At 46.9% G+C, this 26,996-nt stretch overlaps 1 protein-coding gene across 6 annotated transcripts in view; it reads right to left on the reverse strand.

The window, feature by feature from the left end:
• The window catches only part of PECAM1 (platelet and endothelial cell adhesion molecule 1), a 101,746-nt gene that overhangs the window by 17,491 nt on the left and 57,259 nt on the right, over positions 1–26,996 (reverse strand). For all 6 annotated transcript variants that reach the window (XM_032616024.1, XM_032616021.1, XM_032616020.1 and 3 more), the window contains 10 exons: positions 24,080–24,385; positions 20,680–20,955; positions 15,609–15,857; positions 14,059–14,334; positions 10,605–10,892; positions 9,872–9,979; positions 8,734–8,761; positions 7,979–8,055; positions 5,577–5,630; positions 4,472–4,534 (listed from right to left, as the gene is read on the reverse strand). In XM_032616024.1, the coding sequence (XP_032471915.1) occupies positions 4,472–4,534; positions 5,577–5,630; positions 7,979–8,055; positions 8,734–8,761; positions 9,872–9,979; positions 10,605–10,892; positions 14,059–14,334; positions 15,609–15,857; positions 20,680–20,955; positions 24,080–24,385 (1,725 nt within the window). The remainder of the gene's footprint in view (positions 1–4,471; positions 4,535–5,576; positions 5,631–7,978; positions 8,056–8,733; positions 8,762–9,871; positions 9,980–10,604; positions 10,893–14,058; positions 14,335–15,608; positions 15,858–20,679; positions 20,956–24,079; positions 24,386–26,996) is intronic.

Raw genomic sequence — 26,996 nt, forward strand, 5'->3', positions numbered from 1 at the left:
CCCCCGGCACACTGACACGACTCGCCCCCACAAGCGTCTCCCCTGGCGGGCCCCACGCCCTCTAGGGCAGCGCCCGGGTCTTGTGCTCCTCCCGATCCCAGACTTTGCACAGCTGCCTGGGGCACCTGTAAAGCTTGATGGGACAGTGAAGACAACAGTCAACGTCCCTGCGGGTGTCTCTGTCTCAGACTCCCCACCTTCAGGAGGCTCTTGGCATGATCAGCCTGATCCCTGAGGTTTTAGGTCTTAGGATTAAAATCACGGTCATCCGTCACACACTAAGTGGTCGTGGTTCTTATGTCATGATCTAAATGGCAGGAGGAAGCTTGGGTGGCAGTTCAGATAGACAGCTGTACTTGGGGCACTAGGGGTGCCAGGACCTTGCAGAAGGCATCGTAGCGACTCCGCCCAGGGCACCATATAGCAGTTGGTACTCAGCAGAGTGGCTGAGATACCAGGCACCCCCTGCTGGGACACCTGCCTTCCTCTAAGAGGACAGCAGAGATGCCCTCACCACTCTCCACTCTCCATGGCACCAGATCTGAAGGTGTAGAGGGAAGCTCCAGCAACTCCCCTATCTACTGGGGGTTCTACCGCATCACTAAGGGACTCTGCTCAATGTCAGACATGGGCAAGTCACTCGTTCACCATGGTCCTAACACCTATTGTGTGCTGGGCACTGTGGAAGAGGAAAAGGTGACCGGGGACCTGGTTCCAGATTTCGGAAGCTCGGGGCCCTGGGGCGGATGGTATGCAAACAATGCTGTGACAAACGCTCTAGGACACTGCATACCAGGAGCACTGGGGGCCCTGCCAGCTCATCCTCCTTCACAGTGGGAGCTGGGGGCGTTGGGAGGGAATGGAGGGGAGGGAATGGAGGGGAGGGAATGGAGGGGAGGGACTGCACGGCCAAGCCTGGGGGCCTGGACACCCTTGGGAACTCCACCGCCCCCAGGCACATAAGGGGTGGCGGGTAGACCTCTGGTCACCTTGGGGACGCTCTGACACCCTCTGGACCCAAGGAGTTACACTCAACTCCCTTTCACCTCATAACTCTGTGTATCAGCCAGGGCAGCAGGATGGTTTCACTTCTTGGTTGAGTTGCCAGATTTGCAGCTGGCCCAGCAGTTTCCCCCACTGCCCTCCTGGCTCCGCCCGGCCAGGGGGACGGGGTTTGCAGCTCACTGAGAGTGCCCCTCCTCCCGCTGCTCCGAGGCAGCAGCTGCCTGCTAATGACTAAACCAGGCCAGCAGGCTGTTTGTCTCTGCTGTCAGGGATGTTTCCGGATGGGCTTTGTTTTGGCTTCTGTTTTTCTCTGTTAACAGAGAAAGAGATGGCTTCAACGTCATGGGGTTTTCCCAGCAATTAGTCTCAGAGCAAACATGCAGCAGACCAGGATTTAACGAGTTCCTTCCCACCCCTCCTCCACCTCCAAGTGACCACTTGGTCAGCTGCCAGCCACGGTTAGAGCTGGACATGGTCCCCACTCCTTCCTCCATCCCATCTGTAGAGGAGGGAGGCCTTGAGGACAGGGAACTGGGTTGGCCAAGACCAGGTCAAGTTGACTCACCACTGGCCTTGAACCCACAAAGTCTGGCCCTCACCTAGTAATGCCCCACTCCCCACCCATGAGAAAACAGGGGGACGGCATCCTGGGCCAGGCCGCTCTCCCCCACTGTCCCTCAGCTGCCAAGGAGGCTGGGTCCAGAAAACAACTTGAATCCTCTAGAAACTCTCCATTTCCATCCGAGTGACTTTCAGTCCAGCTCTGCCGAGGCCCCTGCAGCTCACTCAGCTTTGGCTTTGTGCAGACTGGGGAAAGGTGACCCGGCTGGTTACAACCCTGCAGGTACACAGCTTGGCAAAGGAAAGCACCCCTGCTTCGCCCGCTCCCAGGGGTTCCCTTTTCCCTTCAACCGCTCCCCACCTTCAAGCAAGAAAAAGAAAACCAGACGCTGCTAACGTGGAAACATCCCCAAAGGAATGGAAAACGGATGCTTTTCCAAGGACAAAACCTTGCTTCCTTCTTCCTGCTTCAGTTTCCTTCAATCCAAAGCCTTCCAGGCCTCACATACAGCCCTCATAACTCCACCTTGCCTGGGCCCAGCCGGCAGCAGGGTAAGGGTGGGGCCCGGCCCTCTGGGACAGGTATCAGAACCGAGAGGCCAGAACCCAGGGCAATCGCTCTCTGCTTCAGCACAGTGCGGCATGGAGGGCAGTGGGGTTTCCCACACACATTCAGCCCTGCCCTCTTGCTGTGGTTCCCCTTTCCTTCCAAGTCTGAAGCCCCCTTAGGAGGAAGTAAGCTGTTACCTGTGGGACGGCACCCACGATGCATGGTGATGGAGGGGCTCAGGCTGGACCAGGGAAGGCCGGCGAGGAGCGCCCTAAAGTCCCATCGGCCAGAGCCCGCCCACACTTGGTTCTGAGCACCAAGACCCCTGCGCTGTCTCCTCCTGGGCTCTCAAATTTAACCCAACCGAACCAGGCTCCCCATGAGCCTGTGCCTCCCAATCGCAGGCATCACAACCATCCATGTGGTTGTTTGGTCAAGAAACATGTAGTCATTCTATATCTCCCATCCTGGCCACGAATTTTTCATCCAGTACTGCGGTCTGTCTGTAACATCTATCCAGAATCTATCCACTGCCAGCACTTTGGCTCCATCCTCATCCCCTCTTGCCCGGTTTCCACTTTTGTTCCCTTTAATCCGTCCTCCACACCAGCCACAAGGATCGTTTTTAAAAGAAGGAAGCTGGAACTTGTCACTTTGCTGCTTAAAGGCTTCCAAAGGCCCCCAGTCCACTGAGACTAGAACAAAAAGAGAACCCCAGTGGCCCTGCAGTCCCTGGGCCCCGCCTGGTCCTCCCAGCTTCATCTGCCTCCACTCCCTCTCGCCCTCTCTGCAGACATTTAAGGACCAGAAAGAGTCATTTAAGGATCCTTTAAGGTCTCCTTTCAGGTCTTTAAATGAGCCAAGCTCTAGGCCACCACCCACTGTCCTGCCTCCCCTCACACAGGCCTTCTGGGACCACCCAGCCAGAAAAGGCATCACCTTTCAGGCCTTCCACCACACCCTACTCTTCCTGCAAACTCTGACTCTAACCTGATACTATCTGCTCATCGGTTCCTTGTTTTCCTGACTCCCTCAGGGGCTACACCTCCATGACAAGGGGACCACATATGTACCTTTGTTGCTTGCACTGGGGCTGGTCCATCATGGGCCCATAGTTTGCTAACCCAACAAGCAAATCACTTTACCATGAAGTAAAGAGAAAGAGAACTTCAGGCCGGCCGTGGCCCCCACCCCTGCCCCGTCCAGTCTAGACTTGCAACTGGGACGCCCTGTGTAGTGGTGCAGATCAGGCAGTACCAACTGCAGGGGCCATGCTGACTGCAGACTATGGGCATGGTGGCCCTGTTGTGCAGCACCCAGCCCCAGGGGCTACAGGGGACAGCCCTGCCTGGAAGGTTCCACGGACACATCTGCGGACATGGTACCTAGAACCGTGCTAAGCAAGGGAAGAAGGAAGGAACCCCAAACTCCTTCCAGATCATGGAGCAAGAGGTGACAAGAGAACGCCATCACCACGTGGCTCTGGCTGAGGCTACACAGGCATGGTCTGCAAAGCAGCCCCGGGCCTGCAAGGCTGAGTGGATGCAGCTTGGCCTCAGCCTCAGCAGGAAGGGGGATGCACAGCAACAGCCCTAACGAGCTTCCCAGCAGGGCAGGAAGGCTCGGGTGGCTGCTTCCTTTGTGTGGCAGCCTCTGGGGGAACTAAGGAGGTTTAGGAGGATGTGCCTGTTTTTTTTTTGTGGTGCCCGAAGCAGCTGAGATTGACGTTCTAGTGCTTGCTGTGGACTGACCCACCCTGAGTCAGTCTCCCCAGTGCAGGACCAGGGCTAGGGGCCTTCTCCAGGGCAGTGTGCCCAAGAGAACCACACAATAAAAACAAAGCCTGAAGCATAATGATGGTGCCACTGTTTACATGCAGAGGGAGTCTGTGCTTTCAAAAGCCTTTACTCAATTGTCCCTTTAAATAGCCAAGCCCTTTCATCCCCTTGCACATTTCATTTATACAAGCTCAGTCTGCAAGCAACTTTTTAAGGAAGGTGCTAGATTGGGGCAAGGGGGCTACCTCTGAAAGGATGCCCAAACACCCAGGAGTGAGGCTGCCTGCTAAAAGTCTCTCAACAGACCCATTTCTTAGTACTTAGTAATTGCTCAATAAAACGCAGCCATCATTACTGGTATGATAAATAATAATTAATGAAATTTTACACCTCCAAACCTGGGTGGGTGTCACTGCTCCCGCCTTGGGCATGTCCAGCCCGTCTGTCTGCTGACCACCTCCCTTCTGAGTGATGAGGGTGACTAGATTCTTGTCCGGGGGCCACAGCACAGCCCACCCTGGCATCTACACCCAAGCAGACAATAAAACATGGGGAATCCCTTGAGTGATGGTGTTACCTCTGTGAGGCTCAGGGGCGGTCACTTCCACTTCAGTGTACTCCACGTCCAAGGTCAGAGGCTCTGCTCGAAAGAACCACAGCAGCTTGCGATTAGACAGAGTCTCCTTGGGGGGTCTCAGACCACAGTAGAGATTTCTATTCAAGTGATCGAAGAAGTCTGTATTTTAACAGGGAAGCTGGATGCAGGCTTAACTCCATTCTAAGTGGGTGAGAAAACTCAGGCTGGGAGAGGTAATGAGGAGGCCTGCACTCCCGGGATGTGGAAGGACCCTCCGGCTCAGGTCCCGTTGTTACCACAGTGTGAGGACTTGTAAAGTTCATTAGATACAGAAAACAGCCGGCATCGGCCACAGCAGTTAACTGTAGAAGACTTCTCCATGGCCACAGGCACAGAACACTTTCTCCAACATGGAAAGGATCTCAGGAAATGGGGAACGGGGTCCCCAGCCTCAAACTGCTTTGAGAGCATGAGGCATACACATAGGAAATCAAGTTACACCCAGAATGGAACTTCCTGATTCAGAATGGGCTACGAAATAAGTCAGGAGGATCTCCCTTCTCTTGGATAGTAGAGGCACAGGTGTTTTTTAATACAGCATTACTGCAAATCATCGTGTTGTACACTTTAAACTTACACAATGTTATATGTCAAGTATATCTCAATAAAGCTGGCAAAGAAAGTGTTAAGAGGCTGGGGTGGGAAGAAGTACGCAGGGTACTTTAAAGGTAGTGGAAATGTTCTTTTTTTTTAAAGGATGATGAGTATGCAGTTATTTATTGAATTGCTATTGTTTATATTTTATACATAACTTATAAATATTACTTTGTATCTACTAAATGTTTAATAAAAATGAAAAATACATGAGAAAAAACAAAAAAATGAAAAATACACTACAAAAAATAAAATAAAATAGCACTGCTGCTTATCTTTAAGACAAGTAACAAGAGACACTAGACAGCATCTTTGGAGAAAGCAATAGCCATCTCCATTTAAGAGAGATGAGGAAATATCCACAGGTCTTAACAGCTTTTGTTCTTTTCCTAGGGGTCTTTTATATAAAAGCAAAGGTTTCTAATTTTTAAAAAGTTAGATAGATAATTACCTTTATTTTCATTTAATGGCTTCATTGCATGGTTTCCAACATCTTCATTGTAACCTAGTTGAAAAATAACAGGATGAGTGACAGTGGAATTCCTAGTTTTCTATATAAATTTTAGAAAACTCAGTGCCACTAACAAAAGGAGTCAAGCCCAAATTCTTCAGTGTGGTTGGCAACCAGCAGTGTAGCTGGGGTCCGAATACCCTCCTGTTGGCCCTAGGCCCCATCCAACCCACTGCCTGGTCTCTTTCTAAAACCGGTATGATGCCCACCATCGCATGGGAGGGACATGGCTATTTATGAGTTGTTCAAAATTCAGAATTGTTCACTAGAAGCAAGCTCAGAAGAAATTAAGCTTAATTCTAGAAGGGGTGAGCCAGTGACCACAAACATGAAGGATACTAGTGGACCAGTATCATTCAGCTGGAGAATTGGATCCATGAGAACATGGTTCAAAGATATTGCAATATCTCCAGGCTGCCACCTGGGCAGGAGCAAAAGTTTTTTGATCTTTTTTATCAAGATGTTCTTTATTAAAAAGACTTCTTTCAAGTGTTACAAACACTACTCCTGAAGAACACATGGTTTTCCATTCCATTCCATTACGTATTTACAAATTACTATTGTGATTACTAACATACATTTATAAACTGAAATAATCCATGCAGAGAAAATATAATAAGAACTGGAGTATTTCCTGCACTTTGGAAATTTGGGAGGAAATTCTATTTTAATATAAGTCTTTATCAGCATTTAATTAAGAATATCATATCTTTGTTCTTATGTACAAATACAAATTACCAACAGAACCCACTTTATACCACAAAGAGGTATTTTCTCTATAGCACTGGATTACTTTTTGCTAAATATTCACCAAACTTTTCCGAATGTAGTTTCTTCAATGACATATTTGCTCTTTTCTCTTTATTGGCATATTACTCTCATTACGACATATGTTTTATTTTACTTTTTAAAAAGTTTATGATTCAGTACTATAGGAATTGCTCATTTCTCAAAAGATTTCTCAGGAATGCCCTGTAAAAGGTGTATTCTAAAAAGTTTTTATTTTGTGTGACAATGTTACAGAATTAGAAAAGAACATCAGGGGACTTCCCTGGTAGTGCAGTGGTTAAGAATCCGCCTGCAAATGCAGAGGACACAGGTTCGAGCCCTGGTCCGGGAAGATCCCACATGTCGTGGAGCAGCTAAGCCTGTGCGCCACAACTGCCGAGACTGTGTTCAAGAGGCTGCAAGTCACAACTACTGAACCTGCATGCCACAACTACTGAAGCCCGTGTGCCTAGAGCCCATGCTCCGCAACAAGAGAAGCCACCGCAGTGAGAAGCCCGCGCACCGCAACAAAGAGTAGCCCCCGCTCGCCACAACTAGAGAAAGCCCATGCACAGTAACAAAGACCCAATGCAGACAAAAATAAATAATAAATAAATAAATTTTTTTAAAAAAGAAAAGAACATCAGTGTTTAATTCCCAAAACTGTCTGGGACAGAATTTTTGTGTGATTTAATCATGGCCCCCTCTGGGAAACAGACAACACCCCTGCTAAAAGCTGTGAACAATTTTCTCACAGACCTAATGGGATTAAGAACACCTGGGACTGGCTCCCCACCCTATTGATCTGACTCTCAAGCTGTGATAAACCTCACAACCAGGTATTCCATTATTGTACCACTCTGTTTTTTTTTTTTAATGCCTCTATCAACAGTGAGATCTTTAAACTGGTTTCCCACCAGGGCAAGTTTGAAATGAGACTGCCTTGTGTTTGCAATAAATAATTCCACCTGAGAAGATGTTTTACCAATGCCTTCATTTTTTTTTTTTTTTTTGCAGTATGCAGGCTTCTCACTGTTGTGGCCTCTCCCGTTGCGGAGCACAGGCTCCGGACACGCAGACTCAGCGGCCATGGCTCACGGGCCCAGCCGCTCCGCGGCATGTGGGATCTTCCCGGACCGGGGCACAAACCTGTGTCCCCTGCATCGGCAGGCGGACTGTCAACCACTGCGCCACCAGGGAAGCCCCCAGTGCCTTCATTTGATAGCTGGTCTCTCTCTTACAAATGAAGAATGATTTCACTTGCACAGCGCCCAGTGTGTGAAGAGAACCCACGCGGGTGTCCACAGCATTATAATTATTCTCCACCTTTCATTCCTTGGGATATTTAGAAGGTGGTGAAATTAGAGCATAATGTTCTGCCTTTCTTCTTACGCTTTTGTTTCGCTTGTTAGCTCACCACCCAATGACTGATTAGATTAAGTGTCCCAGCTTGAAGCCAGAGTTTCCCTTCCAACCTCACCCCACCGCCCATAGATTCTGCTTCTCAGAGGGACAGGAGAGTGTAGAGCAAGTTGGGAAAAACTCTTAACAACTGCACAAAACCATGACGGTACCATAATGTCTGTTGGCTTCAGTGTTGGGATCTGACAACGTCTTCTCATTGTTGGAGTTCAGAAGTGGTGCTGCTGGCCTTAAATCGAAATTTAAAAAGGAAAAAGAAATAACATTTTTTGGCTCTAACTCCAAACCAACAAAATAATCAAGGAAAGAGCATGAGAAAATCAGGAAGAGTTTTCTGAAGTGAGGAAAGTTTTACTCTCTCATTTGGAACTAATGCTTTCTTCAGCTCTATGATTATTTGACAAAAACCTTTTTGTGGTTGAAATAAGTGTCCGGGCCAAAGGGCACACAAACATGAGGAGTCCTTTATGAGGTGAATCCCATGTCAGGAGGGGATTCCTCATCCTGTTTCTTTCAGGAACAGAACGATAGTTTCCATGCTTTGGGATTTTAGATCTCAAGAACAGTAAAAATAGTACAACCATTTTTAAGGCAACTCTATTTTGCCAAGTAAGTAAAAACATTTTAAATTCCATCTACCATTATAATTTCATAAGGAAAAGTGTAGACAGGACATGACCTCAGAATAAAGCCATTCCTTCCCATGAAGGACAGCTGGCAATCTTCCACTGAGACACAGACACACACGCATACACACACACACACACACCCCTACACCGCTCACACCCAAGGTCCTAATTTTTCTGAGTTTGCCAAGAACCACTGAAAACTTCCTAATGACAGGAATCCCTCCAGACAAGTCTATCCACACCCATAGGACAGCCACCCCTCTTCCAAGCACACTGACCTGGACATCTCCACCGGCATCTGCTTGGCTTTGAAAGACAAAGAAAAGAACCAAAGTCAGTATAAAGAACCCACAACCATATCAGACAGGAACACTCATTTCAACCATATTTGACTTGTTTGAAGATTGAATACCCATAAAAAGAGAGAACAGAACGCCAAATATATTCGCACTTTTTTAAAAAGGAAAATAAACGAAGCAGGTCTTCTCTTGGTCTTATACCAAGAGATTTCACATCATGTTCCCTGAAATTTGACATTTCGACTGTTTTAGCCAGAAGCAACTTCCCGTCATGGAATGTGACGGAGAGGAAGACAACAGCACAGGAACCAGATGAGCCAGATAAACGGGCAACTATTTCTTTGCTTCAAGACCACTCCAAAAGTAAAGGCTTAATCAATCCCCGAGCTTTTAATTCCAAACTGGCCTGAGGCCAAGGCCAGACTCAGCCTTAGGACTGTTTTCCCAGGGGGGGCTGCCCCTTTCCTGCTTTAGGAAAAAACCCTCCTCATCCCATCTGTCTCCTCCCATCCCAGGCAGCAGCACTAACAGGGATAAGCAACCCGTCTTATCCCCCCAAAATTTTTGCAGACTTTACCGGTGCTGTGCCCTTTTGCTTGCATCTTGCTTAATTGACTCTGATTCCTGAGTGTCCATGAGTAATCCTGGCTTCCCTCCACACGTGGCTAACCCCAAGCACAGGGTAGAAATCGTGGCACAACCAGAAGATTAACTGGGAGGCATTAACTGGGAGCGTGTGTGGGTGTCTCCACCCATGCCCAACTCTACTAACTGTAGGACTAGATGTTGCCAAAGCCACACGAAGGGCTGCTTCTGACCACATGTAGATGCAACTTCCCCCCAGATTCATCTTTTCTGGGGAGCCCAACTAAGAAAGCAATTGCTTTCACTTTTGCCTAGCTAAATCCAGGGGTGGTAAAATCTCCACACCCACCAAAGCCAAAATCTTTGGTTATCAAGGTGACACCCCAGGAGGAAAATGGCTGTCGTCAGGCACATGTCCTCGACCCTCACTGGAGCAGAGCACTAGCCTCCCGTGAGGCTGAAACCCCTCACATCCATGACGGGTTTCCTGGCAGGGCAGCCTGTCAGAATGGAATGAAAGGACTGTGCTCACCCTTGGCTTTCTTCAGAAAATAGCATCTGGCCCCAAGTATCAAGGTGGTAATGATCACTCCGATGACAACCACTGCGATAAGTCCTTTCTTCCAGGGGGCAAGATAGACTGGAAGTGCAAAAAAATTTTAAATAGATCAGTTTTTCCTCTGCCAGCAAGAAATAATATCATCTCTAAGCAGCAAATAAGACTGATTTTTATATCCTTGTAACTGATGTCTTTCACTGAGCATCTACCTCTGAGGGACTCTGTGTTCATAGGAGGGGCAGAAATAGTTGTTTCTGCTATAAAACGAGTCAGTGATGGTCTGAAAGGACCATAGGACTGAAGGAGACTCTTCATAGGGTGTCTGTTCACCCTTCCTCGTTCTCCATAAATCACCCTCTGCCCACATAGGTGGGCTTCTCTAAAACCATGTCTGTTCTGCATGACCCACTCCTCTTGACCACAGGTGGTCCATGGGCGCACATTTGACCCAAGCTGGTGTCTCTCCACCGAGAATTTGTAATTAGGACTGTGTGAAATACTTCTAATTCCTTATAATAATCAATTCCTGTTTTATACTTAATTTGAGTGGATTTTTATTACCTGACACCAAAGAGCCTGGCAAATGTGCTGTTCCCTTAATCCTCAGTAAAATGCACCAAACTCCCACCCACTTCCTCTGACAAGTGCTTTTCTAGCCTTGCCCTTGGAGCTCACACGACATTTTGCCATTGAGACCTCGACTCACCTCTGACTGTCAGGGTGTTGCTTTGGAGGACATTTTTGGAGAGACTGGCTCTGTTGGAGGCCGTGCAGTAATATCGTCCCTCCTGCTCCTTGCTAGCCTTTGGCTCGTGCCAGATGGCATGGGTGTCATTCAAGGTGACTTGGTAGAAGGGTTTGCCCTCCTTTTCTTTGTAAAACTTGTATGTGATGGGACTAGATCCTTCATTCACAGAGCATCGAAGCACAATGGGCTTCCCAGACTCTACCTCCTCATTCAATAGGATAGAGAGCTTGACTTCATCCACTGGGGCTGGAAAGCAGGAAAGGGATTAGCACTGAGAAGAAAAGTGGGGAAGAGGAAGAACCTGACACGGCCACTGGTCAAGACCAGCTATCTGTGTCTGTGACTCAGACTTGGACTTTGCCTTTTATTCAAGTCACTTGTGTTATCCCACATTCTTCACAGTTCCTCCCCCGATTAGCCCAGAAGGGCAGCAATGGACACCTCCTGCCCTCACATATTGATTAGACACAGGATGCTAGGGACACCTCCCTTCACTTACCACCTCAAGTATTACTGACCACTTAGCTCAACTATACGATTAACTTATGTGTTCTGCTAGGGTCTGTTCTGGGTGAGTCTGTGTGTGAGACTGTGTGTAAGTGTGTAAGTGAGAGTGTGTGTGTGTGTCTGTATCTGTATGTGATTCCTCTCCCTCTGCTTACAAAGATGCATGGCACCTCCAGATCTTACGAGCAAATAACCTTGACGCACTGCCTTCTCGAGCTCTTGTCCTGTTTCTCTCCTCCTTTGAATGATCTAAACCAATTGCCTGCATGTCCTCATTTCCCACTTTCTTATTAGCCTGGAAACCTGACTTCTATCCCTCTGCTTCTGAAACTGCTCTGTATCTCTGGTTTTGAAGAAACTCAAAGATGACCTGACCCCTGACTAACTCATCCCTGTGTTCCCTGCAGGTCCAATCCATGGTAGATGTTCTTTCCGTCTTCCCATCCTTGGCCTCCCTACAGCTCTCGCCTGTCACCCAGCCCTTCCTTTGGAACTCAGCTTTCCCTGGGCTTCTGTGAAGCCTCACACTCTGATTCTCTTACCTCCTCACCTGCCACTCCCTTTTTATTTACCATTTTTTCTTCCATTTGCCCCTTAAATGTGGACTTTCTGCAAAATTCAGTCCTCAGTTTGCCGTCTCCATTCTCGTCTTTGGTGATTTCATCTACATTATAGCTTCTATTTGCGAATTTAACACATAAACTTATGGCATTTAATGCCTAGATATATAGCTCTAGTCCAGGTTACTCCCCTGAATTCCAAGTCTTGACTTTTACCTGCACATTTCCACTGAGAAGCCCTGCCAGCCTCTCATTCCCAGCAGATCCAAGAAGAACTCATCTTGCTCCTATAGACAGACCCTTTCACTCCATGTTCAACCATTAAGATTCTGATCCTAAACTGTCTTCCCAAGTATGTTCCTGCTAGTGTCAGAATGAACCGATCAGCAGACCGGCATCTGATTTATGAATCACCCTCGTGTGAGTGCAGGGCGTGGCCAAGACCATGGAGCTGCCGATCCAACGAAAGGGGGCACCAGGCCTGGGATGGGATGGTGGGGGTCAAGCACAAGGACAGACTCCTGGAGGGTGCAGCCTGACCTGACAGCCTGTCTTCTTGTGAAGCACAAGCGGGTGGTGGCAGGCCAGGCTCAGGAGCCAGACTGCCTGGCCTCAGTTCCTGACCCTATTGCCCACCAGCTGTTTATCTTAATCCCTGGTTGCCTCATCGTAAAGTAAGGATGATATTAACATGGGGCTTACATGGCTATTGTAAGTATGAATGGGAATAATTTACTAACAGACTTCACATGGGGTTGGACATGTGGTCAGAGCTCAGTAAATATTAGCCACTAATACTGACTCACTTCAAACCAAGAGTTTCACATGGGCTTCTACGTTAGCTTCTTAAGGTACTGTAAGGTCTGAAGTCTCCACTCCTTCTGACTGATAGGACCAGCAGGTTAATCTTCCCAAGACCCCATTCTCAGCATGCCCTCCTTCTCTCTTCTGGCCCTTCTCTGCACACAGGACAAACCCCCAACTCCTAAGGCTGGCAGCTGATGCCCTTTACAGTTAGGCTCAGTTACTCTACCAGTTTATATCCAATGACTCTCCATTCCCAATCTTTCTTTCCAGGCATCTGACTTACCCACAGCCTTTAGAGCTGCTCCCTGGAGCCTTTTGACCACCTATTTGACTAGGCTGGGGACCATCTCTAGCCCTCTCTGCCCACCCACTGTTGAACCCTGGCTCCTGACCCAGCTCTTCCCACTCAAGCTAGATGATATCTTTCATGCCTTAAATTCCTATCACCATCATTGTAAGGAGAGCTCATGTGACCATTAAAGATGTGTTGCCTGGTAACATTTTTTTCTATATTTGTTTGCACTGTTATTCAAATATGTTAAATTGTTTCTTCACTATTTAATCAGGAGATCCTGTGTTTATATCATTGTTTATATCCTGTCATTATATCATTGAAAACAAAGAATATGTCTTCTTTTTCTGTATGCCCTACGGCATGAGAAGCTTAATATATATTGATGTTAATTTGAAAAGTATTGTTTCTCTTAGGCTATACATTAATAGTAGGAGGAATCAGGGAGTTCCCTGGTGGCCTAGTGGTTAGGGTTCCGGGCTTTCACTGCAGAGGGCATGGGTTCAATCCCTGGTCGGGGAACTGAGATCCCACAAGCTGCACGGCATGCCCCACCCACCCCCACCCCCCCAAGAATAGTAGGAGAAACTACTGTCCAACTCAAGATGTCCACATGGCACGTGTAGACAAGCAGTTATTAAACAAAAAGGAGGAGGATGAAGAGGAAGGCTTTTTAAGCTTTTTACAACAAGATGCAGAACGTCTCAGAGATGCAAGTAATGGGCACTCCTAAGGCCTCCGGAAAGGTACAAGACAGAGGCTTGAGGAAAACTATCCATCTCAGGACAATGGTATATTTCTCTTGAGTATGAGAGTCCTAGTGACTGTTAGCCTGAAGCTCTGACTGCTGTGGGTTCCACACACAACAGAATTTGCCCCGTCGAGGGTCCATGGTAGAGAAGAGCTCTGGTCTACAATTCTCAGAGAAGACTGTCAGTTCATCTAAACATGAGCAAATGCTAAGGGAGCCCCAAAGCACAACTTCTGTGCTTCCTCAACTTGGGACACTTTACGCTTATGATTTCAGCAGTTCACTTGAAAGGTTCTGGAAAAGGATGACACTGGCCACACTGATAACCCCCAGATATTTTCCGGCTCCATTTACTTGGGCCTTGGTCTGCTTTGCCACACGTCACGTCCATGGACTTTGCACAAGTACCACCCACTTCTCTTGTCCACCCCAAACCTTTGAAAATGTGAACTAAAGCCCCAGTCCCACATGGATTCTTCTTCCCACATGACTTACCTATCACCTTGACCTGCAGAAGTTCGCTGACCAGTTTGGTATGGGAATGGCAATTATCCGCGATGCAACGGTATTCTACATCTTTCGTTGGGTTATCTTTGAATATTGCGGGCTCATTGGAGCCCACGCTCTGACTCGCCAAAGTCTTACTTGCTTTTGAAAGCTGATAAAAAATGGGTGAGGTTCCGTTTATGGATTGACAGCTGACTTCTATGGTCTGTCCTTTTATCACCTCAGACCTGGAGTCATGAAAAATACTGGGCTTGGAAAGCATTTCTAGAACGACAGAGAGAGAGAAACAATCTGAAGCAAAACATCCAGCCTAAGGGATTCCGTCTCCAAACTCTGGGCTTGGCTTTCTCTGTCATTACTCGAATTTAAAATGCCTGCCTGCCTTATCTACCTTTGGAGGACTGCTTTAAGATTCTTGAGGAGGGAGAGGGAAAGAAAGTAATATAAACAAAAAAGGACGGCACAAATTCAGGAAGAACATTACATCCCCCTAAATATATGCTTGTATTTTCACATATCTTATGTGCACATACACACACACTCATATCTTTTTTTTCGTATTGAGAAAAGACACAAGAAAAATATTAAAAAATACAAGTACCCAAACAGAATATATTTTAAAACAAATTCTCATTGCCTCAGCCTCTCCTGATAGTAAATTTCATGCCTCAGAAACAAGAATTATACTAGGTTATTATTTAGAAATTAGCTTATTTATAAAGCTAATAAAATGAAACGACCTCCTCCCGAGAGATACAACAACAAAAAGAATTACAATGGAACGACCCACATTCGTCTCTTACATTATTTCCTTGTGAGGTAGATGACTGCTAAAACCCTGCTTTGGTTGAGACTAAAATCTTGGCTGGATTTAAACTGAAGGCTAAACTGAAGGATCATGATGCGTAAGAACAGTGACGGTGACAGCTTGCCTGGTGCTCCACATCCATTTAGAACCCCGCTGCTCAAAGTGTGGTCCAGGGCCCAGCAGCACAAGCATCCCCAGGGCACTGGTGAGAGATGCAAAACCTGGCCCCATCCTGACCTGCGCTGTGCCCGGTTTTGCATGCACATTCAAGTCTAAGAAGCCTGGCTCTGGGTGGTCCAAGTACCTACTTCTGCCCACTGGGAGTCCTAGCCCTTCGGGTGAGCCAGGATAGGGATCAAAAGCTGGAACTTAGATCTTAAAGTTTAGTGTCAACTAAGCAGTGTTTCCTCCCTGACCCTTTGGTGGCTGCCTGTTCAAGCAGCAGAATCTTGCCGATTCAGAGGCCACACCATCAGCATAGAGCCACAACAAAGCCATGAATGTGACTTTTGCCAACGACATTTTCCTTGATGCCTCTCTCCTGTACTCTGAGCAGAAATACCCACTTGCTGCTGTTTGGTCTCTCGTTTCCACTCCTCTCTCTTTCCCCCGGGTTCTTACCCCGCCTCAGTCTGAACCGCCTTCAGAACACAGAGGGTGGCCCCTGGCAAAAAATTCCCTTTCTCCCATTCAGTCCCAAGACCCTCAGAGCCAGCGAGGACGTACTCACCACACACAGCTATCTGGACCGCGTTGCTACTCTTGACCACCTTGCCAATGCCCGCGACGCAGGTGTATGTCCCACTGTCCCGCTCTGAGGCTATCTTAGTGAAATTTTGAGCCTGCGACACAACCACGCCTCCCTTCTGGATGGTGAAGTTGGCTGGAGGTGCCCCTGGGATGGAGCACCACAGGTTCAGGCCTTCCCCCTGATCCAGACGTGTGGCAGAAGATTCCAGCTTTGGCTTGGAAAACAGCTCTGAAAAAAAAAACAGTGAGTGGGAATGGGGTGAGATGTTTCTGGGTACCGGCCCGAAAGCCCATTTATGGAGAGGCCTTCGGCCCAGCTGCTTTTGACAGAACCATTTCCCAACTTCCTGCACAAAGTTTTCCTTTGCTTCTCATGTACCTGACGATCACACAATTGAAGAGCCAGGGTTCATTCTTCACCTGGGATTCCAGTGGCAGGTTTGCCTCCCTCATTAATCCAATTTATTTCACAGACATGGATTAGAAAAATTTTGCAACTTGTGATGCAGCAAGTAATGACTCAGACATTCACCCATTTATTCATCCACTCACTCATTTCATTCCCCAAGTATTTATTTCAGGCCATCTCTGTGCTTGGCATAGGAGAGACAGCAATGAAAAAGAAACAGTCCTCGACTCCAAAGTTCTTAAGTCTCGCGGGTGATTCAGATAGTGTTTGCAGTAGAGCTCACAGAGGGGACACAGAACCTAGACTTGAAGAATCAGGAAAGAGCTCCTGGAGGAAGTTATCCAGGCAAAGATGGAAAGTATCACAGGCGGAGAGAATAGCATATGGAAGGCCTGGCAGGAGGTTCAAGCACCTCAAAGTTCAGGCAGCCTGGCACATAGTGGGAGTAGAAGAAGAAGGCTTGTATATCTTCAAGGAACTTGGGAACCACAGAAAAAAGCGTGGGTTATGTCCTCAGGGCAGTGGGAACCATGGAGGGTCGGGGTCAGGGGAATGGCATCGGATGTGTGTTGCAGGGAGATCTTTGGGAGGAGAATGGATGGGGTTGGAGGGGCCCAGACTGGAAGCAGGAGGCGATGTAGTCCAAGCTTGAAGCAGGGTCATGGTATGGGGTTGGGGACAAGTGGCAGCTTGGCCACCATCCCTCCAGCACTCCCCATGGAGAAGAATGAAGATGCCACCTGAAGCCTCCCAAGGTCAAACACTTTGTAAACTATAACATGCTATGCTACTGTAAGGAGTTATTAGTACCATAATGTAGGTTGGATGTCAACAGTAGTAAAGACTGAGGCTGTATTTCAAGAAGTCTTGCCATCTCCTAATTTAAGTATCCCCTGAACTATATCAATATTTTATAATTATGGTGAATGTCTTTATTTTCAGCAGCAGGGAAATTACTAATTAACTACTTAACCATTGTGGAGACTTGGATCCTTCGTGTAAGCAAATGTACAGTGACTTCATGGTTATGACCCTTGATGCAGAAAGAAGAAGGAGCCAGTAATGCTTGACACTATCTTCATATTAAGAAAGAGACTGAGACTCAAAGTTTCTCTTAGGAAACCTTCTTAGAGGTTTGAGAATGCAACTAGGAGTCAGGGACCAAATTCTACCTTTGGCTCTAAATTTATCTGCCATAGAGGTTTGGAAGTAAAAACCAACACTGTCATCGTCTTCACTGATATTCCACAGATGGAAATCGAACTCATTTCCATCATAACCAGTCCACGGTGTCTTCCTAGTTTCCTTGACAGGGAATAAAATAAAACCGCAAGTAAGGTGATATCCCAATAATTAATTCATTAAGGCACGTTCCATCTCTCTGTCCTTCCATATAATAAACATCGACTTACCTCTTTTCAGATCACCATCAAAAGCTCTAGGTTAGGAGTGGGGAAAAGGAACCAAAGAAACTGACCTCCTTAAGTGCCTTACGATCTCATTGGACAAACACCAAAAAATGTGAAAAAAATGACAGGAAGAATCCCACAGCAATGACTCTACATTTAAAAACACGTAAACAGGGACGTCCCTGGTGGTGCAGTGGTTAAGAATCCGCCTGCCAATGCAGGGGACACGGCTTCGAGGCCTGGTCCGGGAAGATCCCACATGCCACGGAGCAACGAAGCCCGTGCGCCACAACTACTGAGCCCGTGTGCCACAACTACTGAAGCCCACACACCTAGAGCCCACGCTCTGCAACAAGAGAAGCCACCACAATGAGAAGCTTGCGCACCGCAATGGAGAGTAGCCCCTGCTCTCCGCAACTAGAGAAAAGCCCGTGCACAGCAACGAAGACCCAATGCAGCCAAAAATAAATAATAAATAAATAAATTTATTAAAAAATAAAAACATGTAAACAAAAATGCAAAAAATATAAAACAGCTTGCTAGGGTGGGTGCACAGTGGTTTAGAATTAGGAATACGATGTTGTCAGGGAATGTCTGTTTGTAAAGGAGGTAACGTAAACAGACCAGCTGGACCATCATGGGGGTTAACAAGGATGGGTCTTTTGTTCACTCACTGAACAATTATTTACTGAGTTCCTACAATGTGCCAGGCTCTGTGCTAAGTATCAATGTTGTCAGATGAATTGAGCCACAGACCTGGTCCTTCAAGAGCTCACCCAGGGCGGTGGAGAAGGATGCTAAATCTTTATAGTGACAGTTGACATGAAGACAGGAGAAGAGTGTGATGGGGACTGAGGTGTGACCATGGGACTCTGCCTGGGGGAGCCTAGAGGGAGATTTGCGGCTTGGTCTTTAAGGACAACAGAGGTTTTCCAGTGGCCAAGGGGAAAGGATGCCCCAGGCAGAGTGGGATGGGATGTTTGGAAGAGGGTGGAGTCAAGGTGAAGGTAATAATGATGTCGAATAGGTGCTTCTCCTACAGGTTGGCTGAAGGATGAATTAGAGCCGAGATGCTTGGGGAACCCCTGCAAGCATCCTGGTGTGAGGGCCAGAGTTAGGGTGTGATTGTGGAGACAAGATGAAAGGGCAGAGTTGAGAGTCCTGGCAGCACTTGGTGGCAGATTGGGTCTGAAAAGGTGGACAGTGAGGGGTGAAGGAAACCCACTTTCAAGCCAAAGACAAATTACTAATTCAATGATTTTTATGTTCACAAAATTATTGTGATTCTCCAGCATCACTACATAGAGCCACTTACAGTGAAGCTTGATAGCAACAGAGGAGTGGAAAACCAGACGCGTAAGTGGGCCTGGAGCCATGTCCAAGGGCTTGCAGCACTTGAACGTGGGGGCGTTGCCTGCCAGCCCTGGCCTGGCTCCGGTAGCTCTACGTGGAACAGGACCACAGAGCACCAGGCTGAGGGGGTGGGAGAGGCAGGCCGAGTCTAACGCTCTGCTTTCTTGGGCCAGGGCGACTCATCTCCTGGTTGACTTGTGTCCCCACATGACTTGGACTTCTGGATGTGGGGGATCAGCTACAACAATAGTATCTTATGGTCCAAAGATGCTTTACGTTTCCCTCAGGTAGGCTGGCCTGAGGGGTCGGGGTGCTGCTCTAACTGGTGAAACGGCCCATGTGTTTGTCACGTGGTCCCTGCAGCTCCCACAGCAGTACACCCATCCCTTTAATGTAGTGGTTCATTGCATTGCATTCTCATGATCTATTTATGTCTGTGAATTCTTCGAAGGCAAAGCTTGGCCTTAGGCAGCTCCCTATCCCCCAAAAGTTGCCCAGCCTGCAGAAGGTGCTCAATATATGTTGAACTGAATACTGTTCTCTAATGAGATAATTATATTTTATCAGTGAACAGTATGTGCCATCAAAACACTTGTCATTCTCAATAATAAACTAAATTGCTAGCAGGGTCCAACACATGCCAATCACCTGGTTGGGTAGTTGGCAGCCTACCTGTGATACTGGTGACTGTCACTGTGACTATACACTCTATGCTTGGCACAGAGGAGGCTTTCAGTAAATGAGTGAACAAATGATGAATGAATGCACACTTTCACTTGGGAACCAAGAAGTGCCGACTCTCTCTGCCTCTGGAACACTGTTAGCCAATGCTCATCTGTTCAGCCAACAGATAGGTATTGAATGCCTAGTATGTGCCAGGCACTGTTCTAGGTGTTAAGGATATAGCACTGGATAACATAGATAACGTCCCTGCCCCCATCAGCTCACATTCTACTGCGTGAATACATACAATACACGGGAAGAGGCAGAGTACTTTTTTTTTTGGCCGCACGGCTTACGTGATCTTTGCTCCCCAACCAGGGATCAAACCTGGGCCCCAGCAGCGAAAGGGCCAAGTCCTAACCACTGGACTGTCAGGGAATTCCCAAAGTAGAGTACTTTTTGAAAAGTAAAGCCAGGAAAAGGAGGAAGGAGTCCAACGGAACTTTTAGGTACATGGGTTTGGAACTCTAACAGGCCTGGGGGTGACCCTTGCTCTAATTGTTGGGTGAGTGACCTAACCTCTCAGCTTCAGCTTCCACCTCCATAAAGCCAGGATCATAATTCTTACCTTATACTACAGTTGTGAGCTTGAAATGAAAATGTACGTAAACCAGGCATACAGTATTCAACAAAGAGGAATTGGGACTATTATTTTTGAGTTTAGTCATGCTTTCTCATTCCTGACCCTGTCATAGGACCGGCACACGGATACAGGGATCTAGCATAGTATTTGGCACAGAGGAAAGAAAAATGTGATGTAATAATAGAAACACCAGCTGACACTTCACTGAGCGCTTACTCTATATGCGGCCCTTTATGGCAGGGTGATGTCTTTTGGTCCTTGTAAGAGTCCTAGAGGGCTGTCATTATCCCCATCTCAGAGTTGTGGCAAGGAGAAGGTCAATAACGCACCCAAGGTCACAGAGGTACTGAGTGGCCGGGTTGGGATCTGATGCCACAACCTGCACCCTCAACCACCACAGTGAGCGGTTTACTTGCTCTGTACTGATTTTCCCCACCAGCACCATGGCCCTGCCTGAGCACATTCATTCAGACCAGCAGGAGCAGAAGGGTCAGCTCTCACTGCCCATCCTGGATTTCAGCACAGCAGCTTCTTGAGCCCACCACATGCTGACACCCTCCAGCAGCAGCCCTACCTGTTATGTTGACCACGATGCTGCTGACCTTGGATATGCGGCTGGCTTCCACTTTGCACGTGTAGTTGCCGTTGTGCTCCACTGTGGCCATCACTGAGTACACGGCCTCGTTGCCGTGCCTGCTGTGTGCTACAATCGCCTTGTCCTTCTGGATTATGATTTCCGGAAACGACTGGGCCAGGTGCGTCACTTGAATGGTGCACTTGATGTGGAGATCATCCCCTTCTATGATCGTTCCCTTGGGGCTGATGTGGAACTTGGGATTAGAGAAGGATTCTACAAGAAGAGGACAAGCTGGTTGGATTCAGGTTCAAACCTGGGTGAGGGGGAAAGGCACTTCCTCCCCTTTTCTTTTCTTTTTCATATCAACAACAGTTTTTCCTTATTAATTAAAAAAATTCAACCTTTCCTCTCAAAAACCGTTGCCTAGGCTGCTTTGATGCTCCCACCCTTCTAGATCATTCTTGCATCTTCAGCCTTCTTCTTAACTTCAGTTCTCTAACTTTCTTGAGCTTCCCAAAGGCCAAACCATCTTCCCTAGATCTCATCTACAGAACTTTCTTCAAATGACCTCAGAAATAATCACAGCAGTGACAAACAGACTCTCCCCCTGCCCACCAAGGATTTCCTAGGTAATTATCACACCATTTCATGGACCTCTGGCATTTCAGCCTAGATATTCCATCACTTTCCGAAGTGCAGCTTCGTGGAAATGCATATTTAAATAACTGTATGCCCCCCAAAAGTGATTTCTAATCTAGTCTACCTCTTTTGTAAAAATACTGGTTGTGACAGACTAAATTGATTTCATGACTCATGCAGTTTGAAAAACACTGCTTTAATAAAATATGGATATGGGTCAGATATCAGGGTGTTGGATCTTCAGGAGATGGTGAGAGAAACAGGGCCAGGCCTTTGCTCCCACCAAAAAAACAGCAGTGCGTAAGGGAGTATGTACACAGATTACAACTATGTAAAATGCAGATAAGAACATTAAAAAATGCCAAAAGTGAATTCAGAGTAATATAATACTTTAATATTCTTTTTTTTTTTTTTTTACTGTAAAGTCATTTCAATTCACAATAAAAAGGTATAATTTAAAAAAAGTCTTTTCCTGAGTAAAAGTCAAAAAGAGAGAGCATCTAACTAACTCCAGATGCACCAGAGATCTAAATGCGGGAGAAAAAAAAAATTAAAGCACAGAAACAGTAAAAGAAAACATAGGTGCATTTTTTCTTTAATAATCTTGGAGTGTGGAGGAACTTTAGGTGTGAATCACAGAACTGGATACCGTAAGGAAAAAAGATGCATAGATTTTTTTTTTTTTTTTTTTTTTTTTTGGCTGTGCTGTGCAGCTTGTAGGATCTTAATTTCCAGACCAGGGATCGAACCTGGGCCTATGGCAGTGAAAGTACTGAGTCCTAACCACTAGACAGCCAGGGAATTCCCAAAAGATGCATAAATTTGATTAACTAAAGATTAAAAGCTTCTTCATGGAAATAAAAAATAGGACACATGACAAACTGAGTAAAATATTTGCACAGTACCTGAGAAAGAGCACATTCCTTTAATTTATAAAGGGCTCAAACAAATCAACCAGAAGTGGTAAATATGGGCAAAGTGTGTACGAACCAGCAGTTTATGGGGGCGGAAATGTAACAGACCAATAAACATAAAAAGCATACTCAACCTCACGGAAGACCAAAGAAATACAAATCACAGCAATGCTATATCACTGCACCTCAATCAGATTGCCAAAAATAACAAAACATTGATAATATTCTGTGTTGGTGAGGATGTGGGAAAATGGAACACTTTTGATGGAAATGTTCATCCATTTGGAGGAGCACTTTGGCGATATCTTTCAATACTGAAAATGCACAAAACATTTGAATCAACAAGTTGACCAATAAATAATAATAAAATACTCACGAAAGTACAGAAGGTATAAGTTATAAGTATAAGCAAGATTGTCTTAATAGCAAAAAAGTGGGAAAATACCTAAATGTCCATCAATAGAAAACGAGGCAAATATATTAGGGCACAGGATTCCGAGTTGCCACTAAAATGATAAAGATCTCTATTTCCTGATATGGACAAAAGTCCACATATGTTATGGTTGTTAAAAAGAAGTTATAAGGCAGAATGTTTGACTGGTCCTATTTTTTTGTAAAAGCAAAGAAAAACAAGCAAAAATTGTGTATGTACATGAAGAATGAGTAGAACAAGTCTAGAAGACCACACAAGGGCTTTCTCTGAGTAGTGGTACTTACTATGAAGACTGTCACTTTATACTTTATATAGTACCATGTTTTCTGAAAATTTAACCCACACCACGTATTATAATAAGAAACATATCGTATATACGAAATACTATATATACATAATACTATATAGTAAATATATACACATAAATAAAGTATTATGCATGCACGTCGGGCAGAGGTGAAGTAAGGTACCAAAAGCAGAGGGTCGTTTATGATAAGCTTTAGGGCTCCTATCCCGAATACATTTGCGGCTCTCTGCAGTAGACTGTGCCTTCTCCTGATTCCTCCCTGCTTCACAACTGCTTCCCTCTCAGGTCACCGGGAGCTGCTGGTTGCCTAACCTGGAGCTCTGAGCTCTCTCTGTCCTGGACACTGACACCCAGGCTCCCCTCTGCTGTTGCCTTTCTCTCCTGAGAGCATTTCTCAGGTCACCTCATTTGCTTCCTATTTGTCCAATGTCTTGGGGATGGAAGGGTGGGTAGAAGAGTGGAGTCCCTCATCAAATGTGGGAGGCAGAGGGACTTCCCTGGGGGTCCAGTGGGTGAGACTCCACGCTCCCAATGCAGGGGGCCTGGGTCCGATCCCTGGTCAGGGAACTAGATCCCACACGCATGCCGCGACTGAAAGTCCGCATGCCGCAACTAAAAAAGATCCCGCGTGCTGCAACTAAGACCCAGCGCAGCCAAAATAAATAAATTAAAAAAAAAAAAAAAAAAAACCTGGGCGGCAAAGGCTGAGGACCTGGCCCCCCTTCCCTCTGGATCCCCTCCAGATCCTACTTCCTGGTGTCTGATCCTCACTGGCTTAAAGCCATGGTTTCCAAACTGCAGGTCACACAAGGCATCATTTCAGGGAGTCGAGGCCAGTGCTTTAAAAAACTGAAAGAGAATAGAAAGAAAAATAGCAAAATGCATCATATATTAAGGTTACGTGTTGTTGGGAAATATATATGTATATATATATTTTTAACTGTGTCACAGTCAGAAAGTTTGAAAAACATAAAGTGATTAAGAACAGTCTTGAGACAGCAGTCCAGCCAGAAGGCCCCAGCCCCTTTCCAATTCTGGGCTCTTCCTCCCCAGACCAAACCAGCAAACCAGAAAGAATGATAAAAAGGAGAGTAGGACTCTGACCCCTCACGGTGACCAGTTCACTCCTGATGGATCTAGAGGGCTCCACGTGGGTCCCGGAAACGATCCTCGCTTGACATTGGAACCATATAGCATGGTCTTGCTCCTCAACTGTGAATTTCAGCGTCACAAAATTCTGGTTCTGGGAAGTTTTTTCTCTTTTTTGCTTGACGCCTTTTACATTTAGTTCGAATTTTTCAATTGTGAAATGTATTGGAGCTTTTTCCTCTGGGACAGAGCAGTTGACCATCACGACCCCGCCTTCTATGACCTCCTTCTTGTCCAGCGTCACCCTGGGATCGGACACTCCTTTGGGGGAAGAGAAAGTCCGTTAGTATGTTCGCTCCAGTGGCACAAGCGCCCCTCAGCTGAGTCACTGTGGCTGACCCATCTGAGGGTTCTTTTGTTTTGTTCCCAGAACCTCAGTGCTACCTACCAGGTAATTACTGAGCGAGTATGCTTCCAGCACCGTACCAAGTACTTTGAAAAATATAAAATATGTTTACGATGTGGTTGGTGCTTTCAATGTTTATAACTCCATTGGGAAGGCAACTGATAGAGTTAAAAACAAAATAAACAGCCAGTATTTATGGATATTTTTGTGATTGTTGCTATAATTTATTGAATGCCTACCACAAGCTAGGATTGACTTTATATCCATGACCCGATTTTCTAATTCTCATAATAAAACTCTTGGGTGGGCAGGAAAGAGAAAGTTATGCCCATTTTACAGATGAAGAAGGTAATACTCAGAGAGGTTCAAGACTCATCCAAAAGCTCACAGCCGTCAAGCCCCAGAGCTGAGACTTGACTCCAGGTCTGTGTGACTCCAGAGCCAGAGGTTGGGGGGTCGGGGGAGAGGAGGGAGGCATGGCCTCTCAGTTCAAAAAGCAAAGCTGAAAATAACCAAGCATCAGAGTGTGTCATAGAGACAGTGAGTGACGGAGCAGTAGGGAAAGGAGGAGGCCCTCTTTGCCTGGGGGGATCAGAGAAGACCCTAGAGGAATCTTGAAGGGAGGGGGTTATTTGGACACATGAGGTGGGATGAGGGCTAAGGACAGGCATTTCAGGGCGCACATGTGCATGGGGATCTGCTTGTGCCAAGTGACAGGAGTGGCTTTCAGGAGGGCCGTCCGGAGCCGAGGAAGGGCTGGAGGGGAAAATACAATGGGTGGTAAGCCAAGGTCAGATTCAGGGGAGCCAGGAGAGCCTGGCTGAGACTAGATGTCCCATCCAGCCCCCGTGGTCTGGGGATCATGAACTCCACCTTGGAGTCAGACAGACTTGCTTGTATCCTAAAACTGACTCTTCCTGGATGTGCCACCTCCCCCAGTCACCTAAGACTCATGAACCTTTTTTCTTGACCCACCCAGGTCAGAGATGGAGGGCTGTCCTCTTGGGAAGGAGATCTGTACTGTGTTGTCACCACTGCTGTTACTCCTGGTGGCAGCTGTTTGAAAAGGTGTTGCCCTGCCCCACACGAGCTCCGCAAGGGACGGGGTCATGTCTTATTCATGGTTGGGTCCTCAGCCTGGCTCAGAGTGGGCACTCGATAAATGGTTGATGAATGAATGAATTGCCTTTTGTCTACTTCAAAAACCTATCATAATAATCAAGAGTTGGACAGGCCAACTGTGGAGTCAGATAGATCTTGGTTCTCACCCTGGCTCTGCCTTCTACGGGACCAGTCCACCCAACCTCTCCGAGTGCCAGCAGCCACACCTGTACATGGGAGGGACCAGGCTTATCTGCCAGTGCAACTGCAGGAGGAAAACACAACATGCGTAAAGCACTTAGAATTGTTTATCTCATGAGGGCCTGGTAAGTGGTATTCCTTATTACTGGAGGTAACAATAGTATGAATGACCATTCTGATCACAGAAGTGAGCTCAAAAGTGCAGAAATGACAGTTATGTCAGCAGCTGTCAAGGAGGCACAGGGCTGAATTCACAAACTGTATCCATTAAATCATCCAAGTTTGCCAGCGCATTTCTTTTCGACGTACATTTCCCAAACTCTTGGCCCGCCAATCTTTCCTCATCACTAACGTGAATACCTGGACCTGTTGGCTCCTCCCCTGTCCGCAGTGGAGATGGAGGAGGGCTGGTCTGCATCCCTGTGGCTGTTGCCCCTGGTGACACAAAGGGATGTCTGGCCAGCCATGCCCCGACAGACCAGAGGACACCCAGGGAGGAACTGGCCTGGGGGGTGATATAGTCACGTTCTCCCCTGTGAGCCTCAAAGCCTGACAGGAAGGTGGCCAGAGGTTGTATGCTTTTGAAAGGAAAACGCCCCCAAACACTTGCCCACTGGTTCTTCCTGCTTCTTGTTTGATGAAAGGGTTACTTCTTTCTAAGGATGGTCTGGGCAAGCACCTCGCACACGACGGGCCATTCATTCATCCAACACTCCATCACTAAGAAGGCTTCATCTGCTACCCATTTAATCCTCAAAACAAAACAACCGGGATTTCCCTGGTGGCTCAGTGGTTAAGAATCCGCCAGCCAATGCAGGGGACATGGGTTCGAGCCCTGGTCCCGGAAGATCCCACATGCTGTGGAGCAACTAAGCCCGTGTGCCACAACTACTGAGCCTGCACGCCTAGAGCCCGCAAGCCACAACTACTGAGCCCATGAGCCACAACTACTGAAGCCCGTGCGCCTAGAGCCCATGCTCCGCAACAAGAGAAGCCACCGCAACTTGAGAAAGCCCGTGCACAGCAACGAAGACTCAACGCAGCCAAAAATAAATAAATAAATTTATAAAAAAACCAAAAAAAACAAAGCAACCTTCAAGGGTACACACAGATTCCCAGTGATCTCTGTTTTAGAGACAGGACATGAAGACCTGTCTTCAGGAGGTGGAGAATTTGACTGAGGGGCACTCTGCTGGGTTGGCAACCTCTTTCTCAGCTCTGCGC

Source organism: Phocoena sinus, chromosome 20, assembly GCF_008692025.1.
Source record: "Phocoena sinus isolate mPhoSin1 chromosome 20, mPhoSin1.pri, whole genome shotgun sequence".
Classification (NCBI taxonomy): Eukaryota; Metazoa; Chordata; class Mammalia; order Artiodactyla; family Phocoenidae; genus Phocoena; species Phocoena sinus.